Genomic DNA, 11,115 nt, shown 5'->3' with positions numbered 1-11,115 from the left:
TGAGCTTCAACTGTCTTCTACTGACTGTGAAAGTTTCAAGTGTCTGCTTGCTCCAGTTTGGACGTTGGGATTTTTTGAAGCAAAAAGTGCTTTTGCCGAAAACACCCATTTTTTGCAGTTTTCAACGAAGGAAATCTTCGTTTGATTTAATATTTCATGCGTGAGTAAAGTCCAATTTAATACGAATCCAACGTCCAATCTGACAAAGTAGAGGCTGTGCAGCCTCCTGTCTGGAAGTAATGCGATCTCATTTCCAGTGCCGACAAATGCGAAAAGTAGTCCCTTCAGAGCCCGAAATTAAAATCTAAGACGTCGTGCTAGACAAAGACGAGGAATTTAATAAAAGTTAAGACCCCGTTCGTAAGTAAAAACTCTTGTTTTATCCGCTCAAGGGTTTCATGTGCAATGCGAACTTGTTTTTTCGTCGAAATCTTTTCCGTTTCATTGCGATTTGTGGGCCTCGTAACTCGACAGTTATGGCGAATAACTTTGTTTTAGCGCCCCGGTGTTAAACTCTATGGGAAATCGTTGAAGTTTTCCACACTTGCATATTTCCAGGAGTATTTGGATTAGTGTCATCACGGGCCCGACCAGATGGGTTTTCGCATTTTGTTGCAGCCTTAAGGCCAATTTTCCGCCTTTTGCAATAAAATCTCGGACACGCTGCCAACTCTACCAAACAAACTAGTTCCCTAAGTAGATTTTCGAGTAATCCAACTCTACGATATGCGATCGTAAAAAAGTAATAAACCGAGTTTTATCCGGATTCTATGACGTCGACGAACCGGAGTTGGCCGCAAAAGGGAACTTCCTTTTAATGAACGTACGGTGGAAGCAGCACGACGTCTACTGGCAAACCAGGAATTTCAGCAGTTACTACTTACTCTATGAAGTTACGAGTTTCGGTCTTTACGTTGGGGAAAATCGAGTTTTCAAACTTCAATCCCGATGACACAAGCATTAAGGAAATGGCAACGAAAAGTGTGTAATACGCCGAGGATTTGTGGACATTTCGCAATATTAAGTGGCATTAATTAAAGAAATTAATTGCAGCTCGAACTTTCAGCATCCAGGCGATCAAATATCCATCGAAACTTGCGGCAGACAAGCCGGGAACTTCGGCAAGGAAAAATAATCTTTCTCGCACATGGAAACTTCAGAAGTACTTTTTAAAAGTTAAAGGAAGGAAACTTTTTAATAGATGCAGATGCTACACGGGTGTCAACTCCCGGAAACATGATCCAAATGAATTTTCGATTGGCATTTTCTGTTGCGGAACTTTTCCGTGAAATCGTCAAGATTTCATTGCGCGAATTTGCATTCGCAACGCAACTGATGTGTTTTTGATCAGTTAATTAGGACGTGACGACTGTCAGCACATTTATCATCCAATTCGTCTTTCTTGGAAAAATTCGCTTTTGTCTCACCCCTCCAGTGGTGGAGGCAGAGTCGCGGTCGATCCACCAGTTTCCACATGGAAATTCCAATGCAACGAAGATGTTTTCAGTGTATGAATAAAGCTTTCATGTGACTTGCTTTCAGTCATTAATCATTCAGTTTTGGTTCAAGATATTGTTGTAGCGGGCGAAATGTCTGCTTTTTGAAATATTCATAGTTGCATTGTCCACTTGGGCATGCAAAGGCCAAAATCGTCCCTCAACGGCCATTCGGGCCGGTATTTGTTGTCGTCAACTGTTAATAAAACAACGAGTACATGTAGATGTGCCCGAATTCCAGCATCTTTTCCATTCTTCTTCGGCCGGCCTGACGGCACATGAATTATTCGAATGCCGAAATTATTAAACTTTTCGGCAGAATGGAAAACGTCCTCTCGATGTTGTCCACGCTCTTTTGAATACATATTGGACGGGGCCCGCGGACGAACGGGCGTCTTTAGGCCTGCATTTATGCATCAGCTGGATTCAATATCGGCAGTGTGATGAATTTCTCCCCAAAGGAGGCCGCCCCCACTGGGAAAAAATTGGAACTTCTCGTCCCCTTTTTTGGGCATATGAACGGTGCACCAGACGTGACAAGAGAGTCAAGTGTAAATAAAGGCCGGCAAAACCAGGAATAAAGAGGGCGACGCTGCTAAATAGAGTTTTCGGGCGAGACGGCAGCGTCCCGGAAAATGTGCGGGAATAATAACGAGGTGAAACGCTCGTTTCAAGCCCTTTTAATTAACAAAGAAAACGGTTTGTTCTGTCTAGATGTGGCGGTTGATCAATTGAAACTGCGCCCAACTGTTGCCAAGGGTTTATCATCCACTTAACTCCCCGATTTTTGCACTTTTTACACGCAAATCAAACAAAGAGCGGTGGCTCGGCTTTATTAGCGCCAGCGACGTTCTCCATTAAATCAATGGAAATAATGGAGGTAAGCCAGTCACAGATAAACACAAATATAGTCTCGGCTCACATAGCCAAAACAATGGCTGATCCGATTACAGCCACGTCAGGTAAAGCGTCCCGACGCTAATCCTTGAATATATAGCGGCCCAGCAGCGGACTGAATAGCGCTCAACAGCTCGTCTTCGGCCATGAAACCGATTTAGACCATCCCGAACTGGCCAGCCAATTATTCGCATTATGAAAATCGCAATTTTAAAGTTTCGAATTTTGAGCAGCAGCGGCAGCAACAAGAAGACTCTAATTGTTATTAGGAAGGTAATAAAATGATTGCGCTCGGGCGCGGAAGAACGTTTGAATGGAAGCCAGTGAGCGCAATTACATTTTAAAAACAGCCCCCGGTCGAAAGGACCGAACAAATTAGTTTAAGACTGAGAAAATGACGCGAACGGTAAGGCCGACCAATTAAATTACCGGGATAATTTAAATTAGGGACGAAATTCTGCAGAAAAATTACAACTGAGAGAGCGTCAGAGGGCCATCAACTTTTCACATTCTAATTCTATTCGGAGTCGGGAGGGCTTTTTCTCCGCCAAGTTGATCGTAAAATTGGAAAGTAGGTTTTCGATTCTGCAAAAAATACGCGCTTTGTCACTTTGAAACTTAAAAGAACCCGGTTTACATTCACATGCTTTGAGTGCAACCAGTGGAGTTTTGCTTTTTTGCTCGGAATGCGGGCGTTGCCCCAGAAAACACCAAGAGGGCTTTTCTCTTCCTAATTGATCAACAAACTGGAAAACTGTTTTAAGTTTAGCGAAAATCAGGGATTTTTCACTTTTTTGTTAATGAAAGTATCCGATTTTTATTCGTAAGCTTTGAGCACTTGGCAACTCGAATCCTGCAACGGTTTGACTTTTATTTTTTCACTCTAAAATGGGGCGTCGCACCAAAAAACGCGAAGAGGCCTTTTCTCTTCCCAATTGACTGTCAAATTAGAAGCTAGTATTTATTTTTGAAAAACCTCCACGTGCATCATTTTTTCAAAATTAAACTCACCCGGTTTTTAACTCAACTAGTTTTTAATTTTGGAAAAATTCGACGCGGATCACTTTTTCGAAATTAAACTTACCCGGTTTCTATTAATGTTTTGGGCACTTGGCATCTCAAAGTCTGCATCGGTTTACCTTTTATTTTTTTACTCGAAAACAAGGCCTCGTACGAAAAATTCCCAAGAGACCTTTTCGCTTCCTAATTGATCGAAAAACTGGAAACTGGATATTAGTTTAGGAAAAATCAGGGCCTTATATGTTTTCCGTTTAAAAGAAACTAGTCTATATTAGCTCTGGCAACACGCATACTAACAGCCGTTCGACGGGGCACCGCACAAAAAAATGTCAGAAGACCTTTTCGCCCCCAAATTGACCGCAAAATTATAAACTAGTTTTTAATTTTGGTAAAATTCGACGCGGATCACTTTTTCGAAATTAAACTTACCGGTTTCTATTAATGTTTTGGGCACTTGGCATCTCAAARTCTGCATCGGYTCGCCWTTTATTTTTTTWYTMSAAAACAAGGCCTCGTRCGAAAAAAYYCCAAGARACSTTTTCGCKTCMTAATKGATSGYAAAATTGGAAACTAGTTTYTASTTTAGGAAAAATCARGGSCTTATATTTTTTCCGTTTAAAAGAAACCGGTCTATGTTAGCTCTGRCAACACGCATACTGGCATCGGTTCGACTTGTATTTTTTACTCTAAAACGGGGCACCGCACAAAAAAATGTCAGAATACCTTTTCGCTTCCAAATTGATCGCAAAATTGGAAACTAGTTTTTAATTTTGGAAAAATTCGACGCGAATCACTTTTTCAAAATTAAACTCACCCGGTTTCTATTAATGTTTTGGGCAATTAGCATCTCAAAGTCTGTATCGGTTCGCCTTTTATTTTTTTATTCGAAAACAAGGCCTCGCACAAAAAAATTTCAAGAGACCTTTTCGCTTCCTAATTGATCGCAAAATTGGAAACTAGTTTTTAATTTTAGAAAAATTCGACGCGTATCACTTTTTCAAAATTAAACTCACCCGGTTTCTATTAATGTTTTGGGCAATTGGCACCGCAAAGTCTGCATCGGTTCGCCTTTTATTTTTTTTTACTCGAAAACAAGACCTCGGGCGAAAAAAGTCCAAGAGACCTTTTCGCTTCCTAACGGATCGTAAAATTGGAAACTAATTTTTAGTTTAGAAACAACAAGGGGTTTATATTTTTCCGTTTAAAAGAAACCGGTCTATGTTAGCTCTGGCAACACGCATATTGGCATCGGTTCGACTTGTATGTTTTACTCGAAAACGGGGCACCGCACAAAAAAAATGTCAGAAGACCTTTTCGCTTCCAAATTGATCGCAAAATTGGAAACTAGTTTTTAATTTTGGAAAAAGCCGGCTCGGGCTCSGCTTKTTCGGTCTGGAGGCAGCATAACATTTCAACTTACTAGCGAAGCCGAATCATCAGCAGCGGCAATAAATCGCTTAAGAACCATCCTCCTTGTACTTTTCGCGCATAAACATGAACCGAAATGGATTTTTCTCGTGTAGATAATGAAAATATGGGCAAAGTTGATGGTTGAGCTGCTCGAGGGGCTGACCTTGTTGCGCTAGTTCCAAGCCGCAATTCCCTCTGTGTATAATATATCTGGTGCAGTTTCTAATGAAACTGCATGTTTGGAGGGCAATACGTTAACTAGTTTAGCGGTTTTATGCCTCTAATATGGGTCAATGTAAGCTTATGGCACGGTAATAAATTGGCGGACGGGGACCGATGCAAATGCGGGTGAGGAAATACTGAAAGATCGGTTCGGGTAAAAATGGTAAAATGACTCGGTCCGGATTATTAGTGGTGCGTTCCTCCCGCTGCAAGTGCCCTAATGGAATTATAAAAGTCGTTGCCGGCGTTCGTCTGAAGGACTCGAAAAGGCGACATATTATTATACCGAAAGGGCTCTTCAGGCGGCCGACTGCTTTCAGCCAATAGCGCTCGTTGAAAGGCAATTAAATACAGCGTCACTCTCATGCCACATTCTTCAAGTACTCGCCAGTCTCTTTTTCCTTCGGGCGCTTTCTCGAATAATTTCGATTAAATTTTTCGCCTCAACTCCACTCTCTCACTTTTTCTGACATGTCCGGAACAGCGTTTTCCCATTCTCCCAGCGGAATGCATTCAAGGGCCCGCAGAAGAACCCAGTGGTTTGATTGAGTGCATTACCCGATGCAGCCAAGGGCGAATGACCACCGAAAAACATGCAAAATATAAAACTTCTTGAAATCAAGACTTTTTTGAGAAATTTGCCGACATTTCCTTATCGATGGTTCACTTTCTCAAAAGGCCATTTAGTTCTGTCTTGAATGATGGAAAAATAAGCAAAAAGGGCACGGAAAACATGAAAATTTCGCATACTCTTGCACCTAAATGTCTGACAACAAAAGCCTGAATATCTTCTACATGACCGCCCCCCTGACTTGAGAGCTGCCCCTGGATGCACTAAAGAAAATTCCGAAAAAATCACTAGGAAAGTTTTGTTGATGGGCATTCCACTAAAGAGTGTCCAGTTATTTTTCCTGGGAAATATTATGGAGCATGTACCAAAGCAATGAAACTTACCGACACTTTGTAGCTTTCTAATGATTGCACGTATGAAGCCGCTTACCTGAAACAGAAAAACGGAACAAATCAAAACAAGCATTTCATTTATCAACAAAACATTTGAAATCACAAAAGCCTGAATCTCTGGAGCGATTTGTTTTGGATGAAAGATGGCCGGGAATGTTCGCAATGTTCAAATCCATGGTTTATGAGCGACTTTTGGCGGATGGGCCCCGGAAACGGTCGTTTTAGCCGGCATTTCCCTGATTTTCGTTTATGTGCTGCCGGATTTTTTGCATGATGGAGGGCATTACGGTGGATTTCAATCGCGCTTTTTCCAACGGTTTATTGCCGGATTCCGCATGACAATGATTAGACACGCTTCCCGTTCAGATGTCCAGGTTTCCAGACGAAAAACGCTTATCTAATACAAGGGCGGATCCAGGGGGGGTCATGGGGGCATGACCCCCCCCCCATTCAATTCTCTATCCAACGATGGCAAAACTAATTCTGTGGCTTAAATGATTCTTGAGAAACTTCGAAAAAAGCAGCGTCATGTTCAAGTGGATTTTGCAACTCAAAAAAGACCACGCAAATCTGAAACTTCTTGAATTCAAGCATTTTTTGAAAAAACTGCCAAAAATTCCCCATACATGGTTCACTTTCTAAAATGGCCATTTATTTCTGTCTAGAATGATGTACAAATGAGCGTTCTTGCTCTTGCAATAATCTTGCGCCACCCTTGCACAAAACGACGATAATTTTTCTAATTTCATAGACAACTGGATTTTTTCTACATAACCCCCCCTGAATTTAAAGCTGGATCCGCCCCTGGAGTTACCTTTGTTGCTGCATTCGCTGCAAGACACCATCCGATCACTTGGTCCCTTTTTGCTTTGAGTGTGACAAACTGAACACACTCCCCCATGATTGCTGCTTGTTGAGCTCCGAGAGTTCGGCCTGGAGTCTTCATCCCTAACTTTAAAGACATGCTGCTTTTCGATGGTGTTTTTGTTCAGCGAACCAGCTGGACGACCCCGTTTTTTTGGAACGTGAGTGTCGGAAGGATCAAATACTTTTCTTGCTTTCTATTAAAAGGAAATAAGCGGTTAATGAACGAATTGCCATGAGTGTCCTTAAACTAGCAGTTTAAGCTTCTTGCAGATGTCTGCATGTCGTTTCAAACATCGATAACTGCATGAACAGAAACAGTTAACAATAAATATAGTTTTGATTGTCTTTTATGGTTATGTTTGGCAAACAATTCCTCCTGTGCGCCAAAGTGCTTGCCGTTTGCCAAAAATGGCCTGCGTTCTGAGTTTAAAACAAAATTACCAGCAATCTACATTTGGACATGTCCAGAAACACGCTGCACCAGCAAGGGCGAAAGTAAACAAAACAAGAGGTTTGACAGGCAAGTCAATAACACACACGACTAGCGCATATATCGTAAGTGACTCCTTGCTTAAATGACATGCGCAAGTCAGTTTGAGGTTACGTTAATCAAAACAAAGCCCGGAATCAAACTCTAAATAAGCCGCAACGGATAAAAAAGTGCCTTTGTCGGCACACTAATTGTAACACCGGGCAAAAGTTGATGTCGCGAGTCACCAGAACACAAACACGTAATTTTATTTTCATTTGCTTGTAAATATATAACTATTTGTTTAAATGCTTGTAGAATATGAATAACTTATTTTATAAAAGTATACAAAGTGCATATAAAGATATTTGCACCTTGTGAGTTTGATAACGTTGGTGTATTCCAGTCTTCGAATTTTCGAGTTATGACTAGACATAATTATTCGCTTTTTGAATATTCGAATTGTTCGAGTTTGGTTCCGAGCCCTAATACCTAATACATACCCGTTTTGGTACATAGAAGTTTGTTTTGATTAATGTAACCTCAAACTGACTTGCGCATGTCATTTAAGCAAGGAGTCAGCTACGATATATGCGCTAGTCAATAGCACGTAATGATGACGTTCGCAAACAACGTGTGTGTAGACTAGAAGAAAAAAATCTAACCTTGCGTCGTCCACCCGATCGGATACTGTCCGCACGGCCTTCGCAGTGCTTGTCTTCGATGGCATACATGCGAGCTTGTCTTTCCAGAGATTCTTGCCGTTGGGCCGCCGCCTGAACCTTGGCAATCATTCTTTTCTTTGGCTTAACAATCGCTTGCCGACTGTTTTCTGCGTCGGCTTGAATTTGAACGGCGCTGGAATGGTCATTGTAACTTCGCTTGGACGACACAGTCTGACCATCCCGACAGGTTGCGGGCAACAGTTTCTGTTCCGTTTCCCTAGTCATCCATTCCTGGCGGCGATCATCCGCACAAGGGCCTAGCAAGAAGTGGCCATTGGCCAGCTTGATCAGATTTCCACGCTCGGTCTCCTTAATTAGCAGAATGGCGATGTAGTTGCGCGTGTACCGCACGCTGTCTTTGGTCAGAATGTTCTCTATGATCTCTTTGGGCGGAACCCCGATTTCCAGGTAATCCGGTTCTTCGACCACCAGCTCGCCGAAAACGTTAGTCAGGAGTTCCATAAAATTGCGACTTATTGCCAGCTTGCTGAGCGAGTTGGGGGTGGCGGAGTGGCCCTGGGCCTCGCGATGTCGCATTTGAGCCCATTTCTTTGCTGCATTTCTGTAGCTGATGTTGCCTTTGTACTCGACTTTCAGGACGATACTATTGGCCACACACCATTCCAAGTCGGCCTTCGCCTCCACCGAATTAACGTGGAAGCGACGAAACAAGTAGCTGCAGATTCTCGCGACATCCGGTCGAGCCTTTCTTTTCCGCAGCTGGTCGATGGCTTCCAGTATTCGCTCCCTGTTGCGTGCCGATGGGGAACTCATTCCACTATCTGCTGCACCAGCTGCACCAGCTGCCGCTGGCTCAATTTTCCAAACCTGGAAAACACCACCTGTGAAGAGTAGGCGCGCTACTGTTTAATGCAAAAAATTAAAGGCGGCCGGACGGTTTCTCCGGTTTTTCGCCGGGAAGTTGACGCGCTGCGCGAAGCGTTGCTTGACACGACTAAATTTTAATCTTATCAAACTTAGCAGGCTCACTGCCTGGCATGCATATAGTATTTAGGCAACTTTACGCGAATTTCCACAAGGCACACGTGCCATATCGAAAACTTTCGGCACGCACGAGGGTTTAGCAACGCCCGCAACAGCGCTAGAGGAGCGCAGAAGAGAACGATGGCAAGCAAAACTATGTACCTGCTGTAAACTGCCAATGTGGTCGGAAACAGTTGCAAGTTGGCGTCAATCGAAACACACTAGCGATGCGGATTATCTGAACGACTTTTTCCGATTGTCCGTCGCTTAATTTAGCAGAAAAACATGGAAGAGATAGCGGCTTTTCACGCACTTGTTCGGCACACAACGCTCGTCTAAGCGGCCTCCGTCGGGTTTGGTTTTCCGTGTTGCGACAGAGAATCTGAACGAACAAGCGTACAAAAGGATGCGCGCGCTTTCGTCCGGCATTTGTTTGGAGACCCTGAAAATTCGGGGCCATTGAAAAATGCCTCTTGCACTGCTCGCACCCGATCCTGATTGTTCATTTTTTTTCACTGTCACTGACCGTTTCAGTTGTGCGGTCTACTCATTTTGGCTTCATCCTGAATAGCCAGACTTGATTTCCTTCCACCGTAAATTTTCTATTTAACTTTTACGAATTCAAAAATAGAATATTCAGCTTTTTGCGACTTTATTGCAATTTTTGCCACTCTTGTTGCTTCATATGGTTTAGACAAGAAAAATCTAATCTATTTTTTTATCCTTCTCTATCTTCATCAAATCAACATATAAAAAGTGGGGTTAGATTAGAATTGGACCACTTGTGATAACCGACAACGTTGGACTCGTTCCCCTCGCCAAATCACAGATCACAGAATAATTCTATGGACCACGGACTACACCAGAGACAAGAAATAATATAAAAGAATGGCGTGCGTCACGGGACGCTCGACAGAAGTGATAACTTCATAAATTAATAACAACCATAAAATATTGAACTTGTTTAACGCATGATGGCATTAATTATTTTAATATTATCCTTGGTTCAATAATTTATAAATAGATCAGAAATAGGTAAAATGTAATTTAATTTCCTTTTGAATGTAAAATATCTTTTTTATTTGCAACATTTGCTTGCATTGAAAGAAGCAAAAAGAACGGCACGCGGTGTTCCCAAGCGGTCACCCATTCAAGTACTAAAACCGCGCCCGACGTTGCTTCACGTCGGTGATCGAACGGGAACCGGTATTATTCAACGTGGTATGGTCGTTGCCTAAAATTATATGCTCAAACGCGAGTTTTATACGTTCAGTATTTTATTTAAGCTCTGGTTTATTAACTAATTAAATAAAATAACAAACAATAGAACATATTATTGCATTAAAAGTTATTAATAATAGTTGTGACACTTTATTTGCACTTAATCTTGAGCGTTTCTCATAAATTGACCCTGCTTTCTTTATAAAATATCCGCTCAACATCTGGTTTAACAATTGCCTCCGATGAAAATCACTAAACAACTAGGTAGTAATATTTTACACGATCAGAACTTTGAATCGTGCAATACAATGCAAATGGACATCATCTGGGCATCATCTGGACTACAGACGGAGAGTAAGACATAGGGATTCTGTACCGGGTTTCTATCGATACGATTTAATTTAATTTCATCTTTTCTTGATACAAATTTGCGTCCACAATCAATCAGGCGATTTAAAATAGGTCCAACAGTTTTTCAAAAACTTTATTGTAGTGGATCTTAGGCACAATTTTGTTGCACAACATCGATTGTTAGTTCTTAAAACAATATTTAACAGTACACGGCAATGTGCAATCTCATTTGCAATGATAAATACCCGGTCGTTTGAAAATTATTTTCAAAGGTTTGTAATACATTTTTCTGCAAATTGATGGACGATCCGCATTTTTGCACTGTTTTAGTGTGTATAATTGTGTGTGTACTTTAATTGGAAATTTAAAAGAAGGCAAAAAAACCCTTAACGTAGTATTTGCAGTATCTGCAGCTTCTCCCTTGATAATTTGTTGATTCATTGTTATCAGCGTTATAAAATAAACTGCACCGAACACAATAATATCACAC

The 11,115-nt window shown here is 41.7% G+C and overlaps 2 protein-coding genes and 1 pseudogene across 3 annotated transcripts in view; all 3 read right to left on the bottom strand.

The window, feature by feature from the left end:
• The window catches only part of LOC109541802 (Krueppel-like factor luna), a 149,479-nt gene that overhangs the window by 47,803 nt on the left and 90,561 nt on the right, over positions 1-11,115 (bottom strand). The gene's annotated exons all lie outside the window — the stretch shown is intronic.
• Positions 6,823-9,771, bottom strand: LOC125505582 (the record flags this gene model as incomplete). Of its 2 annotated transcripts, none has more annotated exon segments than XM_048669621.1 (3): positions 6,823-7,069; positions 8,010-8,911; positions 9,216-9,771. In XM_048669621.1, coding segments are annotated over 3 exon segments (1,447 nt in total), but the record flags the coding sequence as incomplete, so codon positions are not given.
• On the bottom strand, positions 10,167-10,288 carry LOC125505680 (annotated as a pseudogene).

This window comes from Dendroctonus ponderosae, unplaced genomic scaffold (genome assembly GCF_020466585.1).
Source record: "Dendroctonus ponderosae isolate FM_Combo_2020 unplaced genomic scaffold, Dpon_F_20191213v2 Dpon_F_20191213_9, whole genome shotgun sequence".
Taxonomy (NCBI): Eukaryota; Metazoa; Arthropoda; class Insecta; order Coleoptera; family Curculionidae; genus Dendroctonus; species Dendroctonus ponderosae.
The sequence above is the reverse complement of the archived record's forward strand: the minus strand, read 5'-3'. Positions and strand labels throughout refer to the sequence as shown.